Source organism: Pyrgilauda ruficollis, unplaced genomic scaffold (genome assembly GCF_017590135.1).
Source record: "Pyrgilauda ruficollis isolate IOZ18807 unplaced genomic scaffold, ASM1759013v1 scaffold32, whole genome shotgun sequence".
In the NCBI taxonomy this organism is placed as follows: Eukaryota; Metazoa; Chordata; class Aves; order Passeriformes; family Passeridae; genus Pyrgilauda; species Pyrgilauda ruficollis.
In genome coordinates this window covers 2762419-2786062 of record NW_024524600.1, presented here as the reverse complement: position 1 = coordinate 2786062, position 23644 = coordinate 2762419, and the positions used below count along the sequence as shown (strand labels likewise).

The 23644-nt window shown below is 40.5% G+C and overlaps 1 protein-coding gene across 3 annotated transcripts in view; it reads right to left on the bottom strand.

Moving 5' to 3' along the window:
• NR2C1 (nuclear receptor subfamily 2 group C member 1) overlaps positions 1-23393 on the bottom strand; it is a 47914-nt gene extending 24521 nt beyond the window's left edge. Inside the window, exons 1-4 of one of the 3 annotated variants that reach the window (XM_041474360.1) lie at positions 23296-23386; positions 9461-9536; positions 4853-4960; positions 227-457 (exon numbers count right to left, since the gene is read on the bottom strand). In XM_041474360.1, the coding sequence (XP_041330294.1) occupies positions 227-457; positions 4853-4960; positions 9461-9514 (393 nt within the window). In that variant the 5' untranslated portion in view covers positions 9515-9536; positions 23296-23386. Of the gene's footprint in view, positions 1-226; positions 458-4852; positions 4961-9460; positions 9537-23295 lie in introns of all 3 variants that reach the window. The other 2 variants (XM_041474361.1, XM_041474363.1) reach the window with 2 other exon arrangements.
• Between the last annotated feature and the right edge of the window lie 251 nt (positions 23394-23644).

Here is a 23644-nt window from a genome sequence, read left to right as displayed (position 1 = left end):
TAACTGCATTCTTCCTAACGTCATGAGCCAACATATAAATTTTAAAAGCAAGAAATTTACTAAAAAAAGCTTTTTCATAATTTTTAAGTATCCACAGTGAGTCGTAGTGCAAGGAAAATTATAGTTAAAAAAAAAAAAAAGGAGAACCCAGACAGACTTATTTGGAATTAAACATCTTTTCTTATGCCATTTGAATGAAAAATATCAAATAAAGTGGATTATCTACCTGGATGTGTTGTGCAGATATATCAGGGGATGCAAAAAACAGTTGGTTGACACCTGCAGCATCTGGAGTTGCTAGGATAACTTTTCCTGGAGTGGAATCTTGTCTGGCAAGGATCACCTTGCTTGGGGTAGAGCCATCATGATTTGTTAAGATGAACTGCTTTCCTGCTGAGCTCTGATCAAGTGATGTAACAATCTGAATCTTCTGGCCCGTCTGCTGATCTGTGACAATCTAATAATACATTTATCTCAATTGTTATGGTGATTTAACTTTTTGGACCCAATCCGGGCACTTGAAGAAAACGGGATTTTGCCTTTCACATTTGAGAAGCGGGATCATCTTCCCCTCCGTCACACAAGAGCAAATTAAACTCAGGGAAAAACTTGGGTGGCACACTTGGATTTTCACTGTATTTGAAACACATTTCAATCAAGGGTGTTTGAAGTCAAAACCTGAGTTCGTACTCAATTTCTGCAACTGACATATGTTTTAACAACACTACTGAAACTCCTGACAACTCTAACATCCAGAACTCAAGGCATGTCTGCAGCTGAGCCCCAAGACCCATCGGGTGATAAGAAATCTTAAATCGTGAATTCACTGCTCTCTACTTGAAGTATCTGCAGCACCTCCAAGGTTAGGTTACTTAACAAAAAACTTCTTAAAACCACAAACGGACACGTCCAAGTGAAAAAAGTAAGCAGCAAACAGCAGGAATAGCAACTATATTGTTGCACCTGTATATACATTTTAGACCTCATTTTGTGGGGAACTTTTTTTACACATACATTTCTAAATAAATTAGTGAAACAGAATCTCCTTCCCTGCCTTTTCTTCTTTTCTTTTTTTAAGGAAAAAGAACAGATCTACAGGATGTTTTTTTCCACTTTATCCCTATTTTTAAGCACAAATACAGCAGAATTTTATTAAATAATCCTCTCCTTTCTGCAACTTTGTTAGATGATTATAATCTTCAGGGAAAATAATCAAGATTCTATATATATTCCATTATAAATCTCACTTTAGTCACTGCATATCTCCTTAAAAATGCCTACATGGAAAAATGCCTGGTTTTATTCTGGAGACTAAGGAGAATTATCCTACAAAGACTGTTTCCTGCAAACTATTTTGAATTGCAGATCAATAAAATAGCTCCTATTAACTTGTTTTTTAAACTGTAGACAATCATTCATGTTTATCTACACATCTCTAACATTCATATTACAGATATTAATTTTATTTTTATTACAGATGACATTTATTTAGTTGTCTAACATTTACCATACCTTGTTCCCCGTAATTGGGGTGCCAATATTAATTGTATTTCCTAGGTGGAGAACCATGGCACAAAGAAACTGAACGAGGCATAATTTCACATGAATTTTTTATCAACCTTGCTATTGCACCTTCACAACAGGCTTATTACTTTCTCTAAATGCTCAATACCTGTATATAGTTTACATTTTAAAAAGGTTAGCAGTGATGAGTATCCAATTTCAGCAGCTATAACACAATATTGCCACTTTCAAGTATTCATAAATCATGAGTTTCATTACACAAAACTAGTGTGTTTCCTTCATGTGGCCTTGTGCTCTTACATTTTAATGGATCAAAATTCAATCTTTTTCTCTGCAAAATATAATTAAAAGCATATCTAAGAGAAAAGTGCAGGTAAAATGATAAAATTCTAAATGCTAAAGAACAAAAATTATCATGGGATTTGGGGTGTAGGGTGAGAAGACAATGCTAAAGCATGACAATAATTATTGACATGATAAATTTTCTGTTCAGTTTTTTCACATATCCTCATGTCTGGGACCACATATGGCTACAGCAGACCATTATTTCTTCTTTAAGTTCCTTTATGTTAGTTCTATATTCTTTAGAAGGCCAACTTCCTTGCCCTGCTCACTTTCTTCATTCCTTAATTTCTTTTTCTTTGTTCAATTTCCTTCATTTACAATCTTTATTTCTCCTGTGTAATTTTTGGCTATTTCCAAAGTAGCTGATATTCCAATCCCCTTCTTTCCAAGCACCTATTGTATATGGATTAGGAGAAATCCAATGCATATTATGCTCAACAGGGTGCATAAATATACAAAAGCCAAACAGAACTCTGTGCTGCTTTTGAATTTCCAAGCCTGCTCTTTGAAAGTCACTCAACTAAAATCTGTCTCCCTATCAAATCTTAAAAGCACAACTGTGCGTACCCCAAAAAAGGTACACACTCCATCTAGTTAGGTTTATAAAAAGTATACTGAAAAAACAAGCACGTCCCAAACAGTAAAGACAGAAACTTGAACTACAGCTGAAATTATTTTTGGGACATATATACTAAGTTATCCTTTTTCCTACTGTAGCCCAGCTGTGTAATTAAAAAAATATATGTACTTGTAGATAAATATGGTAGGACAGGAGGCAGAAGAACCACTGATACTTCACCCAATTCACTTCACTTTCTATTTAACAAATAGAGTCCCAGTCTTCAAATGGGTTCCTGCAATTCTAGAAGGATGCCTAGGCAGTTTTTAATACATTATACAGTAGGTATAGTGCTACATTAATATCCTTACAAAGCCATTCAACCTGCACAAGTGATTTCTGCACCTAATAAGCATCTGACAACTGACAGAGGCATAAGAGAAAGCAGTTTAAACAGTTAAGCGTGTTCTTGGCTGCAGCTGACACTTATGGCCATACACCTGCAAAACCTCCACCTACACTCAATGGGGACACTGAAAAGTGGAGCAGTTCACCACAGCACAACAACCTGCAATACCCAAATGTCAAGGTAAGAGAGAAAAATAGTCAGAGGGAAGAGGAAAAACACTTATCTTCTGGCCATGAATCTGTGACAACACCTTATCTCTCTTAATAATCTGAAACTCAACATTGCTAAAAGGATAATATTATAAAACAATAACATATCAATTCAGGGTTGACTGCATAAAAAATGCACTACTCTCATGTATTTCATATAAGCACCCTGATGATAATGGAAGATATTATTTTCCTTTATTGCTTTTGAACCTTGTTTGTTAACAAGTTTTGATTTCCATTTGAACATCATTTCAATAAATTAAACATCTCAGTAACTGTGTGTTTCTTTTTTACAAAAAAGAAAATGTCTAAACACAGACAACTACTACACCTGTTTATAACAGGGGCAATTCTGTGCAAAATGCCTGTTGAACAAATATAACACTTCATTTTTCTCCCAGAAGAAATGCTAGCATTCCCTGAGAAGAGTGACTAATGAAACACGTTTTAAAGAACTTTGTAGTGAGGATTTTCTATTTCATTGTTTCAGATAATTAGGCATTTAGTAATAATAGAGGAAAAAATATTGATTGAAAATATATACTCAAAATTATTCAACGTAGCATTTATGGTGGACATTTCACAGAGATACATTTATTCCTACAAACTACTTTGCTCTTCACATAAATTCTTCTCTGAGCAAAATTTTTATTACTAAGTTAGTGATATGTTTGTAGATGTCTCTTGCAGGAAGGATGAGTGTTTTGAGTGAGTGTTGTTCCACACACACCAAGAGACAACAACCAAAGTGCTTACTGTCCTTTTTGAAGACAGAATGGTGTTTAATTGATGAGCACAAATTAATTAATTAAAAGTACAGCTGTACACAAAGTGTAGAAACAGAGCAGAGGCAGGTGAAAGAATGAAGACCTACAGGATTGGTAAGACACATACCACAACTAGAGCACAGGTGGGGGAGTAATAAATCTAAAAACTCCCTATAATGTATGGGGGGTGGTTGTGAAGAGCCTTGGAAGGTTGAAAGCTTGAACATAATGCACCAAAACCGGAGAAAAACAGAGGACAATGTTTACAGTGAAGCTGGTAAAAGAAAAAGCAGCCAAGATTAAACTAGCAGCTGGCTCACTTAAATGTGTGCTTTTGTACGAACAACGTATATCTGAGAATATTTTTTACATTTATTCTGCAGTTAATATTTTTTCTACAATGAATATTAAAAAGAAAACTGACTTGCATTGACTTCTAAGGCATAAAACTTAAAATTTCATTCCCCAAATGTTCGTAGTCTCCATAAACACTGTGTTGATTTAAGTACCTACATTACCAAAAACTTCAATACCCTCACTTCAGCTAGAGGTTATTACTTGGCCAGGTTATGGATTATAATACAAAGACATACAACAGGGGTTGGGACAACCAAAAATCAGTGTTGTTCTCAGACATTAAGTTTCTCTGCGCTTTTTCATTACTTCTAAGATACAATGCAGTATTTCCCTCCCACTTCTGCTCCAAAATGTAGAAATCCTGCAACTTAGTTGAACTACCAAATAGACAAAATATTCAACTTTCAAGGAATAGCTTCACTTGCAAAAAGTATTTTTCTGTTCAGTGATTTAGGATTCTTGCAATGTTAAAATTCTTACAAGGGAAAAAGAAAAAAAGGAAAAAGAGAGGAAAGACTGGAATGATGTTTTGTTCCTATTTATACAGACAGGGTCTCTGCCATCTGGGGCTGAATATTTACATTAAAGCAAATAACACGACGAAAACAAAACAGAACTGCATGGAAACTGGCAGAAGCAAACAGTTGATCTCTGCTTTTAAAATGCATCAGATGAAGCATACCTGTATACGCTGCGATAAAGAGAGGCCCGAATCTGCAGGGACAATCTGTATTCGTTGTGGTGTCCCATCCATTAGTGTTTGTGTACCACCTTCCTGGGAATGTGTAACCTAGAAAGAAGAAACAAATGTAATGGACTGACAACAGATATATTATTTTAATGGATCCACTACCTTAATGGATTAAACATTCAGGTTTCACCACTTCCAATTTCTCTGAACATGGCCATGGAAAGTCTGTCACTCTTATTCTATAAAAAAATGCAAATGCCTGTAATCTAATTCAACACCTTAATTTTTCTAATTAGAAAATTCTGATTTAAACCCATTTTGAAATACCTTCCAATGTGAAATTTACAAACACTTTAAGTAAAGCAATTAATTGTTGACATGTCCATGTATGTCAACTGAAATGAATACTTACCACTGATTTGTTCAGAGACACAATACCTACCACCACAGCTGTGCTATGTTTGCAATAAATGCACTTTAATGACTCACTTGAAGTGACAGAAGGGGTTTTTGTATGGAAACACAGCAATCAGCAGTTTCAATTCTGTTTTTCTGTTAAAGAATTCTATACTGGGGAACTATTAACAAAGGTAGGGAAAACTAATAAATTGCATAAAGCTTGCAAACAGTGTATCTTATATTAAAATCTCTGTGTGAATGCTCTCAAACACAATTAATGGAAGTGTTTCAACAATTACCAGTATATTAAAAATTCTTCACAGCCTACAGCCAATGGCATGTGGGGGAGAGTATTCTGTTATTCATTACATTATCTGTCAATAAAAATTAGGGACAGCTGCATTTGTAGAGGTTCGATCAGAAAGATCAGAGATTTTTTGCACTACAAGAGAATTTCTCTTCACAGAGTTTACAGACACCTTCAAATTGAAATTTTTGTCTTAAATTCCCAGGTAACTCCGAAACCTTTTTGCTATTCACAAAAATGCCTGCAGCATCCTGCAAATCTCTATTACCAGTAATTCCCAGTATTTACACAATTCTACCAATACTTCTCTGCACCTGATTGCCCCTCCCAATTAATACAGAGAATATATATGTATATTGCAGTAAAGGTACTGCTTCATAACAGTTTGTGAGGCTTTTTGTTCCTCCTGGATCAGCTTCCTAATTTTGCAACCATACCATCATCTAAATGCTAGTACCAGCAGACAAAACCAGGCCCGAGCATGCAACTTGAGGTCAGTATGAGAGGGACAGGGTGGAGGGTAAGACTTCCCCTTCTAACAGAAATACAAGCTCTCTCAACTTATGTTGATTCTGAAATTTTGCCCAAAAAGGTGCTACTTTTGGTAGCAGTCTCATAATCTATTTGCTCCACTCCCCTCAGTGTGGTAGGTAAAACTGGCTGGTTAGTCATTCTGTGATCTGGAACAGGACACCGATGCAGGCTGAAAAGCAGCCCAGCAAACAAAGGCTATTCTTAGCACGGATCTCCTCAGGTCTTCTTCAATCCAGTCTCCACAATGCTCAGAAGCAGATGCATCAGAGCAAATGAGTGAGGCTAATCTGCTGGGGAGATTACTTAAACTGCCAGCACCACCGAAAGAAATGCTTGTCAGACTACTGCCGAGCCATTTCTGGACACTGCTTTCTAAAAATACCCAATTTTTCTGAGTACTAGTACTTTTAAACAATTCATCTGCTTCTTTGCTTAAGTGAAGGACAAGAAACCCTGTTCATTAACCAGCAGCATTTTCAGTTCAAAAGAGGTACTTTCAAGCACTGAAGTTCTGCATCAGCCACTCAAATTGACAATACACGTGGTGATTCAGAAGTGATTAAAGTTTTACATGCATTTACCTTTGCTTTAAAAAATAAGCTACATATTATAGAACTGCTTTACATTTGCTCCCTTAAAATGTCATGATCCACATGTACAACTACTTTTTAACCCCACAAAATGTTGGCTTGACAGTTTCACTTCTATGCAGAATACAAGGTTTTTTATTTCAGTTAATATTGATAAGAGCAGCTGTAAAATTTGTTAAAAATTGTACTTTTTATGTGTGTTGCAGACTGTTTCAACAACGATATAGCTTTCCTCTGTTACAGCAAACTGGCTGGACTGTAGAAATGAACTACCATATACTTAGTGCACCCAGCCAGAAATTAAAGAAAGAAGAATGCTCTTGGCAGATAGCTTCCCTACATGATTCAAGAAATGTGGTCTTGATCTAGAAATAGGAATTATCTTGCACTGAGCAAAAGATGACTAGCAGATGGCAGAATCTGAGCAACAACAGTCACTGCACAATGCTCCATACAGACAGGGTTATATAATGTTTCAATGTTTTGCTTTCATGCAAAAAGTCCTAAATTAACAAAAGCATGTTTGTGAACACCACTGTCAAATTCCTGCGGTAATTTTGTGATTTAAAATGCTTCATGAACAACAATTAGTATTATAAAAAAATCATAATCTATGTACAAAACTCTGCTGATCATTATTTCAATGAGAGACAGAAGCATTTCCATTCTCCTCAACAGTGGAACACTTTTTCCTCTCAGGTCTTTTGCCTTTCAGGTTCTACTCATGTAAATTTTTCTTCTAAATTCAATTAAAACTACTTTAACATTCAACAGTATTATAAATGCTAGCAAAAATACTGCTAAAGCTCTCTTAAACTATGATTTTTCAGTGATTAGGAATGCCACCAAGCAATTACATTCCTGCCTACCTATAGGCTGTAAGTTATTGCATGGAGGCCCCTGTGAGACTGCTTTCCTGGCTGATTCCACCTTTCAGGCAGCACATTCAAGCATGGCATGCACCTTTGACAACAATTTTGATTTAAGGAGTCCCAGCTTGCACTGCCCTCAGGGATGCTTTTCAGTCCTTCCAACCATGTGCCTGGCTGGGCCGCACCTTGTATGAAATAAGGACACTGATCACAACCAACAGGGAGATGACCTTCCTCCCCTATGCCGTCATTAATTTTTTTTTCCTAGTTTTGTCCACCAGATGATGACACACAGAGCGTACATGAGCAAGACTAGCATAGCGTGATAATAAGTGGCTAAGTGAGGACTGGGGAATGGTTGAGCTGCACTGCTGCCCAATATGGCATGACCGTCTCAGACACAGTAAAATCTTGCCAAGGACAAATCCTAATCTACACTGCTGACAAAACAACAGCCATGAAAACTGTAGAGCTGTGATTTCACCATGAACAAGAACAGCTACAGCTCTCTGCAGCACTGCACCTTCACTTTCCCTGTTTTCTCCCCTGCCTTCCTTTGGCTACCAGCCACTTCTTTGTGCTGGCTCTGGTAGTCATTGGAGCCTCTCAGACCCTACTCTTACTAATCCAGCAGAAAACCTTCACTTGTTTTGGCTGGATTATTAGCTTGCTGTTGGTGTTGAAATTAATAAGGAAAGAAAGAGAAAAAGGACCCTCTCTCTCCCATGGTACTGAGATACTAAGTCAGCTCAGTGTCTCCTAGAATCACATTAAGGAATTGAGAAACAACCCCCAGAGGCTAAACACCCTCATCACACCATTCCCTGAGTGGAAAGTACACTTCAGCTAGCTTTGACTAGCCTTGTACTGTCAAAACCAAACAAATTTAAACAGGAAATACAGCCCTATTTAGACCTCAACAAAGAATTATAGCTCCAAAACAAAACTGCATTAAACACGTGTTCTCACCTAATGAAGAGGGCAAGTAGTAACAAGCAAACATCATACATCCCATAAACCACTTATGTCCTTTTGAGATAGCCTTAGCAACACTCAGATGCTGCAAAAATAAAAGCTTTGAGAATTTATTCAGAGTAGAATTAACCATCTCATCCCCCACTCCAACCTTTCCATCTGAAATCAATGCTGAGAGGAAATAAAATTACTTGAGAAGTAAGTCTATGTCTAGACAAGAATCCAAGAGTAGATATTTCAAGCTAAAAAACAACATTTATTTAAGATAAATAAATTACTGCCTCTATCTAATTTAAAGTGGTGCTAATTTTAAATAGTCTATGCTATGCTGAAAATTTCTAGATAACTGTATACTCATATCCACACTCTCAAACTATCTGTGCATCTCTGGCAGGTCTCTGGCTGCAGTACACAGATTCTGCACACAGGTCAGAGAACTAAAACTAGAAATCTGCAGAAACAGGAGCTCAATCTTTCTTTTGATACATAGCAAGCACATATATGTGAAAGTGAAGAACATGGCAAAACTTTACCAGTGGAAAAAAAAAAAGACAAATTAAGTAATTGCACAGTTGTAAAGTAAAGGCTGTGTCCTGATTTTTTTAAACTAAAAGTGAGTAAAACAATTACACAACCAGATGGCTCTCTGAAAACCACTACAGGCTCAGACAGCAAGCTGAAAAGCTAGTGACTTACTGGAAACACTGATAGATTGCTCTTAATTTCTGTGGGGCGAGCTTTGGTACAAAAGGCTTTGCACTGTAACTTTAAAATGGACATAAAAGGTTCTTCTGCCTTCTGAGGAAAGTGTCCAGAAGCCTTGTCTGTACCAAAAATTTTCTTTTGTGATCTGGGCTTTTACGTATCAGTCTGTGTGTTTTATTATTTAATTTCTCTTAAATAGGACTCAAAATTTATGTACCTCTCCCATTTGCTGTTCAAAAATTTGATGGGCCAGTTCCTCTATGGTTGCCATGATCTTTAATCACCAGAATTTCCTGTCAAAGAAAGGAAAGAAGATGCTTAACATCTGTAGCTTCAAAAGTAAAAATATTCTCGGGAAAATATAGTTCACATAAGTGTGTTCACAGTTTTATGAAGATGACATCCCTGCAGAATTTAAAGTTTTGCTTATACTATAAAAAGAAATAATTTGCTATTTTAAAACTTTGTATTGTTTTATTTAAATAACTCACACAGAGACTTCCTATTTTCCTCTTCTGCTTGTCCAACAAGCAACAATATAATAAAATCACTGTGAGAACAGAAGTCTATTACTGACCATGACATCAGCAGGTCCATGTTTAACACCTTAAAAAAGTGGAACACAGACAGCTTTTGTTAATGCAAATCAAGAAGGGCAAATCTAACTTCTGGACTCATACAGATTTTTTAGTATTAAAAGGAGTGCTTGAAGGTCAATTTTGTAACTAAGAGGCAGCAGTACTTGGGACACAGAAGATAAGTGTTCAAAAAAAAAAGATGCTGTTTTGTTATCAATACTGCAGCTACAGCACAAGCTCAAATCTTCATAAGAATTTTGTAGGGTTTAACAGACACTGCTACATTAATGCAGTAGAAAGGATTCATATGCATGCCTTGTTTACTTGTCAAGGCATACATTATGTATTATATTATTGATATACAAATATTCACTAGTCAGTACTTAAAAGGAATATTCACAAATTATAAAGCATCATATAAACAATTTTACTGACAAAAGTGAATTAAAAACACTGCAATATCTACCTCTTGTATGAACAAAGACACTACTCTTACACTAATACTGGTTTTCATTCTTTAACTTTTCTGGAACTCCTAGGAATTACCTACTCCTCAATGAAACTCGAAACCACCCCCAATGAGCCATGCAAATAAAAAAATTAACTCACTTTTAACTCAAATTTAAGTCAAGCTAATTCTGCTCTTAAAATTTGAAAGAGAAATATTTTTTGACTAGAGCAAGAACTGCAGGCCTTGGAGGTGTGCCCAGTGATATACTAAAGCCTAATTAATGTATGAAAGAGGAAACACAGAAATGTTTGTGCACTGTAGACCATTTTTAATCACTCACTAGCATGCTGCATTATTAGTTAAATTAGGACAAAAGATAACAGGCATGCATATAGAGATATGATACTGAAGCTTATGCTGAAAAGCATTATCTCCTAGGAAGATCTAGGTGTCAGCATCCTTGCAGGAGCACTCTATTAGCCCACTTCTGCATCCAGTGAGCTGCACCACAATCACTATTCAAAGAGCACTTGGAATTCAAGGCAGGCAATGTGTTTATCAATGTTTTCTTCTGTTAAATAAAATACTAGCAATAAAATATTGTACTGTTGACATAGAGTGCCAAAAATGAGTGCTACTTCATTATACAATAACAAAGAAATCACTTTGAGGTATTAATTTGCATCAGCTGGTTAATTCTCCTAAATCTGCCCTCACAGTCAAGATGTGAGCTAAGTAAAACAACTTAGCTTGGAGACTGAAAGTGATTTAAACTGACGTGTTTCACCTTGGAGTAAAGCAGTAAAGGAATACAGATGGATTCAAATACAAGGCACCAGTCGTAGGGAAACTGGCTCTCAGAGAGGCATAAACCTAGCAGAGAATTTTTGAAACTTATCTAAGAGACTCATTTGAACTGCACTTGCATGAACACAGGACATCAAGTACACAAACAAGACTGAACTCTTATGATGAAGAGGAACCTGGAGAAAAGGTTGAACCTGTCCTACCTCTTCATGCTGTCTGGAACAAGCACAAAGTGGTTCAACTTATGGATGCAGAACCAGCTGTCAAAGCTGCACAAATCATCTGAGTTTGAGCATGGGAGGCATGCACACAATGGAAAAGGAATGTACTCACTATTATCAACAAGAATTTATATATTACTCACACGGTGGTTTATATTTGGACACTTGCACTTTCAATTTGCATAAACACTCAGAAGTAGGTTCTTTTGTGTGTTGTTGCTTTATTTAACTCAGCGATCCCTAAACCAAAGGACACTGACGAAATCAGTATTTGTAACACCAGTACTCTGTACTAAAATATCTTAATTGAAATCACCTCCAATAAACCATGTAACTTTGCTCTGAAAAGCATGTATAACAGTGAAAAAAAACCAGCTTCAATATTTCAATTATAAACTCTTAGACAATCTCATGTTGCAGATATGGAGAGCTGAAATAGGCGTTCCTATCCCATTTTCCATTTTTGGCTTAGATTTTCATCTCTTCATGTGCTTAGCATACACATAATGCCTGAGAAATCAGTTCAAGCAAACTGAAACTTCTTTCTTATTTGCCAAGTCAAGGAGTAATTTCAAAAGCAGTTTGAACAGAATTTACAGCTCACTCCCAGGAAGAAGGTCCTGCTCAGCCTGACCAAGGTGCAGTGGTCCTGACCCCACAGTAGGAAAATTCAACTCACTAAAAGGAGAGAAAACTCAGCTGGCAGAAATGCACCAAACATCATCTAGGTAAGCACAATGAACTTGATTTCTTTTGCAGTCAGATTCATTCTATTGCAGCCAGGAGGAAGAATATGTTGTTATAAGTCAAGAGAGGGAGGAAAAGAAGGAAGATTCAAGGAGGAGGCAAGCCTCCGTTCCATTGTTATTGGTGGGAAGCAGGTAATTCAGTTGAACTGCACCATGAAACTGTAGCCATTGCTTTTGGCCCAGCCAGCTGGCTGACACAGGTCACTCTGGAGTCAGACAAGCATACAGCCACCTGAGCGACAAGGAAGGTCCCCCCTCTCAGGAGCGGCTATGTGTTAGGCTGTTCATCTTGCTCTGGGGACAGAGGAGCAGGACAGGTCATCACTATCTACAAATTCTCAGCTAACTTTGGGACAGCTGTAAAAGGTTTTGTAGTTTTTATTTTGCTTACCTAGGGTATCTGTGTTAGACTTCACATCAGGTATGCTTAATCACTCTTTAGACATCCCTTCAAGGAATTAAACAGAAAATAACCGCTTCAGCTGTTCTTCTTCTATTATGTAAATTTTAAAATTCAGCACATTTTTCATGGTTTTAAAAGCTTATTTTCCTGAGTTACTCCAGCCAACATTCTCAGTGGCTGAATTGTTTCACATGAAATAATAAATAGATTCTAAATACAAAGCTACCTGAAACTGAGAAATGTTCCCTAAAGACCTCATAACCTTCATTTCCCAGCAAAGAAAATTACTTGGGGGGATGAAGGAAAGGCCATGGATGTTGTGTACCCAGAGCTTAGCAAAGCCTCTGACACCATCTGCCCCAGCACTCTCCTGGACAAACTGACAGCTCATAGCTTGACCAGGGTTCCCTGGGTAGAAAACTGGCTGCCTGGCTGGGCCCTGAGTGGTGGTAAATGGAGCTACATGCAGCTGGTGGTCAAACACCAGCGGTGTTCCCCATGGCTCAGTACTGGGATCAGCCCTCTCTAGCATCTTTATCAATGATCCGGATGAGGGGATCGAGGGCACCCTCGCCAAGTTGGCAGATGGCACTAGGCTGGGCAGGAGTGCTGAGCTGCTGGAAGGTAGGAAGGCTCTGCAGAGGCATCTGGACAGGCTGGATCAATGGGCTGAGGCCTGGGGATGCTGGTCAACAGCAGCTGAATACAAGCCAGCGTGTGCCCAGGTAGCCAAGAAGGCCAACAGCATCCTGGCCTGGATCAGCAATGCTGTGGCCAGCAGGGCCAGGGCAGTGACCATCCCCCTGTACTCGGCACTGGTGAGGCCACACCTCAAATGCCATGTGCAGTTCTGGGCCCCTCACTGCAAGAAAGACTCTGGGGTGCTGGAGCATGTCCAGAGAAGGACAACGGAGCTGGAGCATAACTTGCCTGAGCAGTGGCTGAAGGGGGTAGAGGTGTTCAGCTTGGAGAAAAGGAGGCACAGCAGAAACTTCCTGATCTCTACAAGGAGGAAGGAGTGAAGTTGTACAAGGGGCAGTTCAGATTAGATACTAGGAAAAATTTCTTCACTGAAAGAGTAGTCAGGCATTGGCACAGACTGCCCAGGGAAGTGTTGGAATTGCCATCCCTGGAAGTGTACAGCACCAGGCCTAGTGGCAACCACAGGGGAGCTGGTTAACAGCTAAATTCAATCTTTTTTCAACCTTAATGATTCTTAGTATCATCAGCCTGAGTTTTGATCTTCAATAACCAGAAGTGATCTTCAAGGTGTTCTCATCTAATGTGAATCTTCTTGCTTTTGGAAATGCTCTTTTCCATGCTTGTCAAACCATGCCACACACATTCAAAGGACACACCAGCCCACATATGAGAAATGTTTATTGCTAGTACAGGAAAGAAGTAGATGGAGCCAATTAATTGTCTGGTTTTTTCTTAGAATACTCTCTTCTCCTTTCAAAATGAATGAGACTAATCACAATAAACAAGATTTTATTCAGATGTTTAAGACCGATAATCACATTTTTACTTCCTTTCTAAAGTTATCTAAAACACTGAAAGGAGGAAACCTGGAATTCTACAGGACCAGACACCACAACATAAAGAAGCTGCACATACTTCTAGGATCTGCTTTATAATGTCCCAGAGTTAAAAGAACTGTAATAATATTAGTTATATTATGACTACAAGAGAGAAAGGCTCCTGCCAACACACAAGCATTATGCTGTGTTTACAAACACTGCCCGAATATTTTTTACCTCATTTATATTTCACTTTGCATACTCCTGCAAAAATTATTTTCAACTGCTGCTGTTTCAATAGCCTATAGCTGCCTACAACAAGTATTACTCAACTGCTCTACTGGTTTCCCTTTTTCACTTAAGACTAAGATTCTTGCCTTTACTTTTACCACAAAATTCCTGAAAAATGAAGTGGTAAGAAGTGCTTTGTCCCATGGCCATTTAGCCACTGACATTGTCACAGCTTCTCTTACTTCCTTCTACAACTTTCTACCATTATAATCTGACACACTGTAAAACTACAGAACAAACATAACCTTTCTAAAATTTTCCTTTAAAAAGATGTGTTGCTGACAACTATGTCAAATTAACAACATTAAGACTGTCAATGTCATTAGACTGCTGCCTCTGCAAATGTACAATACATTCTAGTTTGGCAGCCTTGTATTCCCCTAGTCTGCGATGATCCCTTTGTTTATTTTCTTATTTCTGGGAACAGGGAAAAATCCTCTGCTCAGAAGATACACAGCACAGAAAAGTTTTGCTTCGGTTGGCTCTAAGTACAGAGTAACACAAATATCAGCATCTGTACTTAGACGGATTAGACCTGATTTACAAGGATGATCACTACACTTGTACTCAATTTATTCCTTGAGTGTTTGACAGCATTACTTGCCACATAATTAAATAGAAAATTAAGCTGTTTCAAAAACATTTGAAAAAATAATAAACAGAATTATATACCTGTCTCTTTTCCTTACAAAAGCTCAATCCCCCATCCACTAGAAGCAGCATCTAAAAGCAGGTATTTTGACACAAGACAGGCATTAAACTTCCTCTTAAATACATTAAAATGCATTTATTGTTTTTTTTTGTTCCATCTTCAGACTCAAAATGCTACCAAAATCTTTTTGTCTGTAAGTTACATACTGTTAGTTTATGTCCCTAGTAAATGAGTTAGTGAGCCTTCTTGACAAGACTCAGAATTATTTTTAAATGCATCACTATCATCAGTTAGTACAAACAGGCTGGTGGTGAATCTGGCATCATCAAGACCAATGGTGTTCCACTGCTCCTTAAGATAAGCACTCTGTAGGCCACCATAGCAGTGGGAAACTTTCATTAGCTTGCACCAATTAAACCCCTTGTCTCTACTTCTTCCTCAGCTTTTTTGTGCCAGAGTTTTCTCAATGTTTTAGTCAAAATAACTTATGAAATACTTACTTTTAAAAGTATTTCAGGCTTACTTCAACTGAAATGGGTCAGGAAACATTCCCATGAGAGCAGACAGCAATTTTGAGGGTTGGTAGTCAGAAGCACTAACCTCTCCACTACTACTACTTAACTAAGTTAAGTTATACCGACAGCAATTTTGAGGGTTGGTAGTCAGAAGCACTAACCTCTCCACTACTACAGTTAAGTTATGCATAGAAGACATCACCATTTAACTTAACCTTCTCCAGGGACCCAAGTTACACAACTTTAATTGTCCTAGTAGGAGGTTCCTATTAATAGCATCTTTAAATATTATACCTTTGTAGACTAAGGACTTTAAAAGTAGTACCAGGAAGTATATTTCGTTAGGTTTCGATGCTCAATTTGATATAAAAGACAGCATCTTTCATTTTATTGTTTACACAGTTGGTAGAGCTGGTCCACTATCAAGTGCCTTGATACTGATGTAATGTCCTTTAAATGAGTAAGAACAAACCACATTAGCATGAAATCCCAATGGGAGAAAATTCTGTCCATTCCAAAAATCTTCAATTTACTTTAGAAAAAAGTACCGCATACCCCTGACCAGTTTTACTGGTACCATGTTTGTAAAATTTTAGTAGTTTAATTTACCCTGCTGGCACTGTTAAACCAGTTTGACTCTATGTATGGCATGAATAATGATTCTTCTAATTACTATGTATGGAATGTATCTTAATACAGGGGTCTTTCCTAAATGAAATCAACCTGTTCAACTAATGAAGTTACACAAGTATGTTCTAGATACTTTAGAGGCACAAGTACACTACTAGTTATGAGTGCAGAAGTTACTGTGAACTTTACTTTTTGTTCTTTTATCAGTGTGCTGGTTTTGGCTGGGGGAAAGTTAACTTTCGTTGCAGTAGCTGGGATGGGCTTTGTTTTGGATTTGTCATGAACACAGGGCTGACAATACAGAGATGTTTTTGTTATTTCTTACAGTGCTCACACACAGCCAAGACCTTTTCTGCTTTTTGTGCTGCCACACTGGTGAGGAAGTTGGAGGTACATGGGAGTTGGGTGGCAGATACAGCCAGGACAGCTGACCAGAGGTATATATTCTATACCATATGACATCATGCTCAGTACATAAAAATGGAAAGAGGAAGAAAGAGATGGAGCAATGGCATTTGTCTTCCCAAGCAGGCATTATGCATGATAGGGCCCTGCCATCACATCGGATATTCAGCCAGCAACCTGCCCCGGAGTGGCTGAACACCTGCCTGTCAACTGGATACAGTGAATTATTACTTGTTTCACTTTGCTTGTCCGTGTGGTTTCTGCTTTCCCCCTTCCAATTCTCTCCCCAGTCCCACCGGTGGGCGAGCAAGCAAGTGGCTGCCTGGGGTTAAACCACAACACAGTAAAATACAGGAAGGTCAACATGACTTTTTAGGAAAGCTCAAGAAATTAATATAACAGAAAACCAACTGCAAAAGGAAGAGGAAAATCTCTTTTTCTAGTCATACTGCCTCAGTACTGAATGATTCCAATATACCTCAAAGTCAACTAAGGATTTTAGCTCAGGTCACGACATAGGGCTTACAGACACTCTGTACCTTAAAATGGAAACTAGTCCTCACTTCCATTAGCAAACTAATCATATACTAATTAAGAATTCAGCATAGCCTGTGCCAAAGTTGTTTAATAAACTCCTACACATGAAATAGAATGCACTTAACAATCCCTCTATGATTAAACGTGCCTGAGTTAGTGCTTAAATTTGTTGAAGATCCCCACAAGATTTCTTTATACGTTAGAGCAGTTTTCTGCAATACTTTACAGATAATAAATTAAACCAAGGAATTCAAACACATTTGTGAAACAAATGATGCTACTGTGTTCAGGGCTTCATACAGGAAAAGCTCAATGGACACAGCAAGCTAAATGAGCTATTCTTGAATTATTGTTCTATAAACCACACTGTTCAAGAGGGTAGAACAGCTGGCAGATTTAAAGGAGTAATAGTCTCTTTATTAATGAACTGAGGAATATTTATGTGACCCTTGACACCCAGTTAGATACTGTTTTTTAAACTCACACGAGACCAAGATTTAGACAGTGCATATACAAGGGATAAGTAACAACACAAAACCGAAGCAGCTGGACCTGCAGGCAAACAAGGGAAACTGAGATGCTTGCAAAAGCATAAGGGAGTAATTAAAATGCACAGAGCAATACAGAAAGAATGCATTTGTAGGCATGCCTGTGCAATTAATTTAAAATCAGTGCTCTCACTACCTTTTCTTGTAAGCAAGTGCTACACTGGGAGGAAACATGAGAAAACAGAATCACTAGGATAAATTTTCAGTTGACTAACAAATCATTTTTACAATCTGGGCCACCAAAGGGATAGTCCCACTTCTAGGCCTTGGCTTCTGCTTCTTTTATCATGGTATCTCTAGAACCTGCCCCATCAGCTACAGACAAGCTGGCTTAGCTCACCAGTCCCACAACCAACTGTGAAAAGGAGAAGGAAAGGCAAGGCCTGTCTGCAAGTGGAGTCTACTCACAGGAGCACTGGCTGCATGCCAGAGCTAGGTAAGGAGACAGCCACTTAATCAGGTAACCTGCCCTGTGTACTGTCAGCCATAGCCTGCATCTCTACCTGGAGCCTGCAAAAGGAAAAAATTAGAAAAAAACCCCAAACTGATTCGCTACACCAGAGCTGAAGCTGCACCATGAGCCAGGACCAGGAAGCTCACCTAACTGAAGACTTCCCCTTCCACTGGATTAGGTTTAGCCAGGCCCATTCCAGCTGCCACAGATCACAATAACATATCACAGCAAGGGCAAACTCTTCTTCCCAAATACTTGGAAGCAATACATTCTCTATGGTACAATTACAGTATTTCATGAGAGGTAGCCCCGCTGCTGGCTTTGTTCCACTCTGCATTTGCCTTCATGGTTGTATAGCTGTAAACTCATCTTCTGACTTTATTCACCCTGCACCTAACAATTGTTACATACAACACAGGAAAAGCAAGTAGAACCAGAATCAAGACACTTCTTTTTGGAGAAAAGCCCACAACATTACACCAGCTTATCTATAATGCCAAATTGCCAATTCAGGTATTATGCAAGATGACCATTTGGAGTCTTTGGAGTATTCACTGAACTACAGCCACAGATGAGGTAGTTGATACATGAAGACACTCTACAGCAATCAGCAAACCTCTCCAACAATACTACTAATATGACAACCCTTACAAACTTGCACATCTGCATATGCATGGAAGCTTCCTTCAGATTAAAAGGAAAAACAAAACAAAAACCCAAACAAAGAAGCAAAACCCTCATACAACAAACTGAGTTTCTCACACGTCCTTCCAGTAAATCACTGTTGACATTGTCCCAGGTAAAATGTTCTGGGGCATGAACTGATCAAGAGCAGTCCTGCCAAGGACTTGAGGGCTCTCTTGGATGAGAGGCTGGACACAACAATGTGGACCGGCAGCCCAGAAAACCAAACATGTCCTGGGGCTGCATCCAAAAACACGTGGCCAGCAAGTTGTGGGAGGGAATTCTGCCCCTCCGCTCTGCTCCTGTGAGACCCCACCTGCAGGGCTGCATCCAGCTCAGGGGTCCCAGCACAGCAAGGACATGGAACGGTTGGAGGAAGTCCAGCAGAGGCCACCAAGATGATGAGAGGGATGGCACACCTCTCCTATGATGAAAGGCTGAGAGAATTGGAATTGTTCAGCTTGGAAAAGAGAAGGCTCAGGGTGACCCAACTGCAGCCTTCCAGTACCTGAAGGGAGCCTACAAGAAAGATGAAGAGGGACTTCTTACAACGATATGTGGTGACAGGCCAAGGGGGAACAGCTTCAAACTGAAAGAGAGCAGGTCAGATTAGATATTAAGAAATTGTTTACTGTGAAGGTGGTGAGGGACTGCAACAGGCTGTCCAGAGAAGCTGTGAATGCCCCAGCCCTGGAAACATTCAAGGCCAGGTTTGATGGGGCCCTGAGCAAACTAATGTAGAGCATGGCATCCCTGCCCATGGCAGGGCTGATGGAACTGAATGATGTTTATGTTCCCTTCCAACCCAAGTAATTTTGTGATTCTGTTTTTTTCCTTCATTATCAACTACACAGGATTAGATTTTATTAAGAGGGTGTGGGTGTGTGTTTGTCAATTTTTTTTGTTTAGTTTGGGATTTTTTCAATTCCTATAAACATGTGAAAGGCATTCTGAAAAAATCTTCATATTAAGTCCTATTAAGAATCATGCTGACATATTGTCCTGCTAAGATTTCAAAGGAAACACATTACCACACTAAATAGGGTAGTTCTCACACCACAAAGTTACTGCTAAATTATAAACAGTAACCTCAGCTTATTTGGAATGAAACAACTGTTTATGAGGGCTCATATGACAATAGCAGAGGGTTTGGCTTTAGTTCTTTGGTGGTTTATATTTTTCAAGTTTCTACTTTAACTTCCGACAAAGGCATTCAAATACTGAGCTTAGTCCTGCCTGGCTTACTACCAAGTTGAACAAAAGCAATTTAAGTTAAACAAATGTAAACAGACTTTTAGAGAAGGCCTGGCAAAGTCAACAAAATGAATCTGAATATTGATACAGAAAGGCAGTTCTTAGACCACGATCTTCAGGAAGGAATGTATTTCCTTACAAAATCTGCAGCACTGCATCATCAGATACACAGGACTCAGACAGCACAAACTATCTTCCAGTCTCAGAGAACTGGAATTTTAAAGAGTTTGGTTTTACAAAAAATAAATCTTTTGCTGATTTAAGATTTTGGAAAGTAATGAAGTGATCTCTGGAATTAAAAGCTGATGACTGAAGGGTAAAAATATGGACAGGTCTGCATACACAAGAGTAAGAATTTAATTAACTGTACCTTTGCAGTTTTATCCATATAATTCTACTGATGTAATTCTGTCTTACAGCAGGTTACTTTACCCCAGTAATGTACAGGCACAAGTTCAAAGTGCTAAAAGCACCTTGAAACACCACTGAGGAAGAAAAAAAAGTAGTAAAAACTTTGCCAGAAAGTAACGCAGGTACAGGTTAGCTTCCCCGACGGTCACAGCTGGTTGCACACCGCAGCTTGTGTGTGACAAGAAGCAGAGAGCCGTGCCAGCCAGAGCCTGTGGGTAACCCTCCCCAGCAGATTACTGATGCTTCACAGGAGATGCTAAACCCACCACAGGCTCCCTGATCTCCATCAGCCAAAATAACTCAGGTTAGCGAAGGTGCTTACGCCAGGACGGCTGCTGAAGCAGGACAGACACACACACGCCCTGTACCAGCTGCAGCAGCTGCCACCTGAGAGCCACACTTTGTCCAGCAGCAGAACAAACATGGACAAGCTAAGATGTGACACCACTCTAGTCCTTAGATACAGTTAAACTCCCTATTTAACCTTGAGGTACTGCTTTTTTTCAGGTTTTTTTGACCCAAACATTAGACACAAATTACTTTCTTCAGGGAGACTGCTTTCCTTCACTCCAAGGAAACTCCAGCAAATGCACTGGCTGCACAAACTTTAATTACATAATATAATAAGCACACAATAAATTAAAGCAAAAATTGATTGTAAGCATAGGGAACAAACTAATCTTACTATTGTAAATATGAGATTTCACATTATGGATCAAAGTCACTTTTCACTGGACTACCACATTAGCTATAAGCATTCTGTAGCTGAATTTCACAGGTGAGCTATATAACTGCACGCTACAGTGTCAGTGGGGTTTTGTTTGGTTTTGGTTCCCTGCACACCTGTCTGCTCCCCCTGACCTTTAATAACAATATAATTATGAAATAATTAAAGTTGAAAGGTACTTCTGGACGTCATCCAGTTCAACCCCTTTTCCCCCAAAACAATGTCAGCTTCAGAGTTACACATGTTGCTTAGGGTTTTCTCTTCACAGGTGAAGAGCCTTAAACTGAAAAATTAAGGCAGTCTTTAAAAAAGCACCAGAACCATGAAAATCCCAAACAAAAAGCCCCTCCTATCCCAGAATCTTGCCTGGGATATAACTACTCTTAAAGATATCAGAACTCCCATGAAATTTGTTCTCTTCAAGAGTATGTTTCACAAGAAAATACAACCAGTAAGAAAACCAGAAATATTAATAATAATTGAGAAGAGTTAAAGCTAGCTAATTTATCTACTGTGAGCTTCTTTCTGTAATAAGCATCTTGATTTGTTGCAGAATGCAGCAGACTTAGCAAGTGGTGCCCGACCATTCAGAGCACGCACAGGAAGCACAGAAGCAGCTGAGGACTGCACACCCCTCCGGGTGACCTCAGTTACCTTCCTTGCATTATCACACACGTGCACACACACAGCTGACCACCATCACATGGAAATACTTAGTCCTGTGATAAGAGAGCTTCAGCAGTATCTCTGGAGAAAGAGCTACAGAGAGAAGCAGGCAAACATTTCACAGACCTTAAGACTTGACTCAAACGAGTGGCCCTGAGTAAAGTTGTACAGCAAGGAGCAGCCATGGGCTAAATGCTCTGCTGGATATCTCATGCCACAGCTGCCAATCATGGACTAAAGGGGGTGGGGAAAATATTCACAGAATTATTTTCAGAACAATAACTTACAGAAAAAGCCATACAAAGTTATAAAGAGTCACCAGATGAACACTGTCTGAACTGGCACAGAAATTGTGATGCTTTCCCACTGATCAGATACTTCTATTTCTACTTATATAATGCTGATTCCAAAAGGAGGAAGCTGTCCTACAGAAAACTACCTGAATTTTTTCCCCATCTTATTTTTCCATGACAAGTGTGGATGCAGCTCTTCCTGCTACACCACTTTCCCAAGTCCATTCTGCTGACACCAGTAGCTTCAAATTAGAGATTTCTCATAAGAATGAATGCCTAACTTGGTTTTTCAATAATCATGTCCACACACTCATGTTTCAGTGAAACCACTATCAAGACTTTTTTTCCCTCTTCTGTTGTGTAAATTCACCTGCACAACACATGGCTTCTCCTCTATTCCCTCCACAACCTGCAAATGTAAGCGCATCCTGGGGAATGCGGCCGTGCTTCTTACACTTAAAGCAATACACCGCAACAAAGAAAAAATAAAGACTCCACAAAGTCCGCAGCTTAGAAGAAATACTCTACAGCGATAGGAAGGAACAGAGACAGGGTCATCTGACCCAATGAAAATAATAGCGGGTGTTGCTCAGGACATACCACCTTAACCCAAATAAACCCAGAGAGCCTCCAGGGATACACAAGAGGAGCGAACCGGCGGGATGATGCCGCCGGCAGGCAGAGAGTGCCTGGGGGGGTTCGGGAAAGCTCAGGGTCACCGCCCGGGAATGCTAAGGGGCAGGACTCGGGAGATGCGTCGAGGCCAAGCTGTAGAGCAACGCCGGGGTCCCTCCGTCCCCAGCCACCCCGGCCCCAGCCCTCGCATCTCCCCTGCCCGCCGGTTCGCGGAGCCAGCGCCGTGCCCGCCCCCGCCGCGCCGCTCCGCACAAAATGGCTGCGCGGGGCCGGGGCCCAGCATGAGAGGCATCGCCCATCGCCGCCGCCGCCGCCTCCCCCCGCGGCTCCTCTGCCCGGCTCCCGCGGGAAGCGGCGGGCGGCGCCGCCCGGATGCGGGGCGGCGGGACACGCAAGCGGTTCCTGTAGGTGAAAGGTCGGGGGGCGCGGGGCCGCCCGGGGCCGGGCCGGGCCCCGGGGCGGGGCGGGCGCGCTCCGCTGCACGTTCCGCAGCGGTGGCGGCCGGGAGCCGCGCGGGCCCGCACCGTTACAGCGCGGCCGCCCCCGCTGCCCGTGCTCCCGCCGCCGGGCCGCGCCCGCTGCGGAGGGCGTCTCTCGCCTGCCGGGGGTCTCTCTCTCACCTGGCGGGCCCGGTGGCCGGTCCGGCGGGTCTCTTTGGCTGCGGTGCGGCTCCGGCTCCCGGGGGTCAGAGTTCGCGACCCCGCCTCCGCCGCCGCTCGACCCCGCCCCGCGGTCTCTGCGCCTGCGCCCGGGCGCGCGGCGGCGAGGGCGGGGCCGTGGGCAGCGGGCGCTAACGGGACCGGAGCCGGCCGGGCCTGGGCGCTGCGTCCGCCGGGGCCCGCAGCCCTGCGGGCAGCGCCGTGGGAGCACACGGTCATCGCGGTTGGAACAGAGCTTTGCGATCGCCCAGTCCAGGCAGCACTGCTGCCACCGTAACACCACCCACCGCCAGATCCAGGCGCCTCTTAA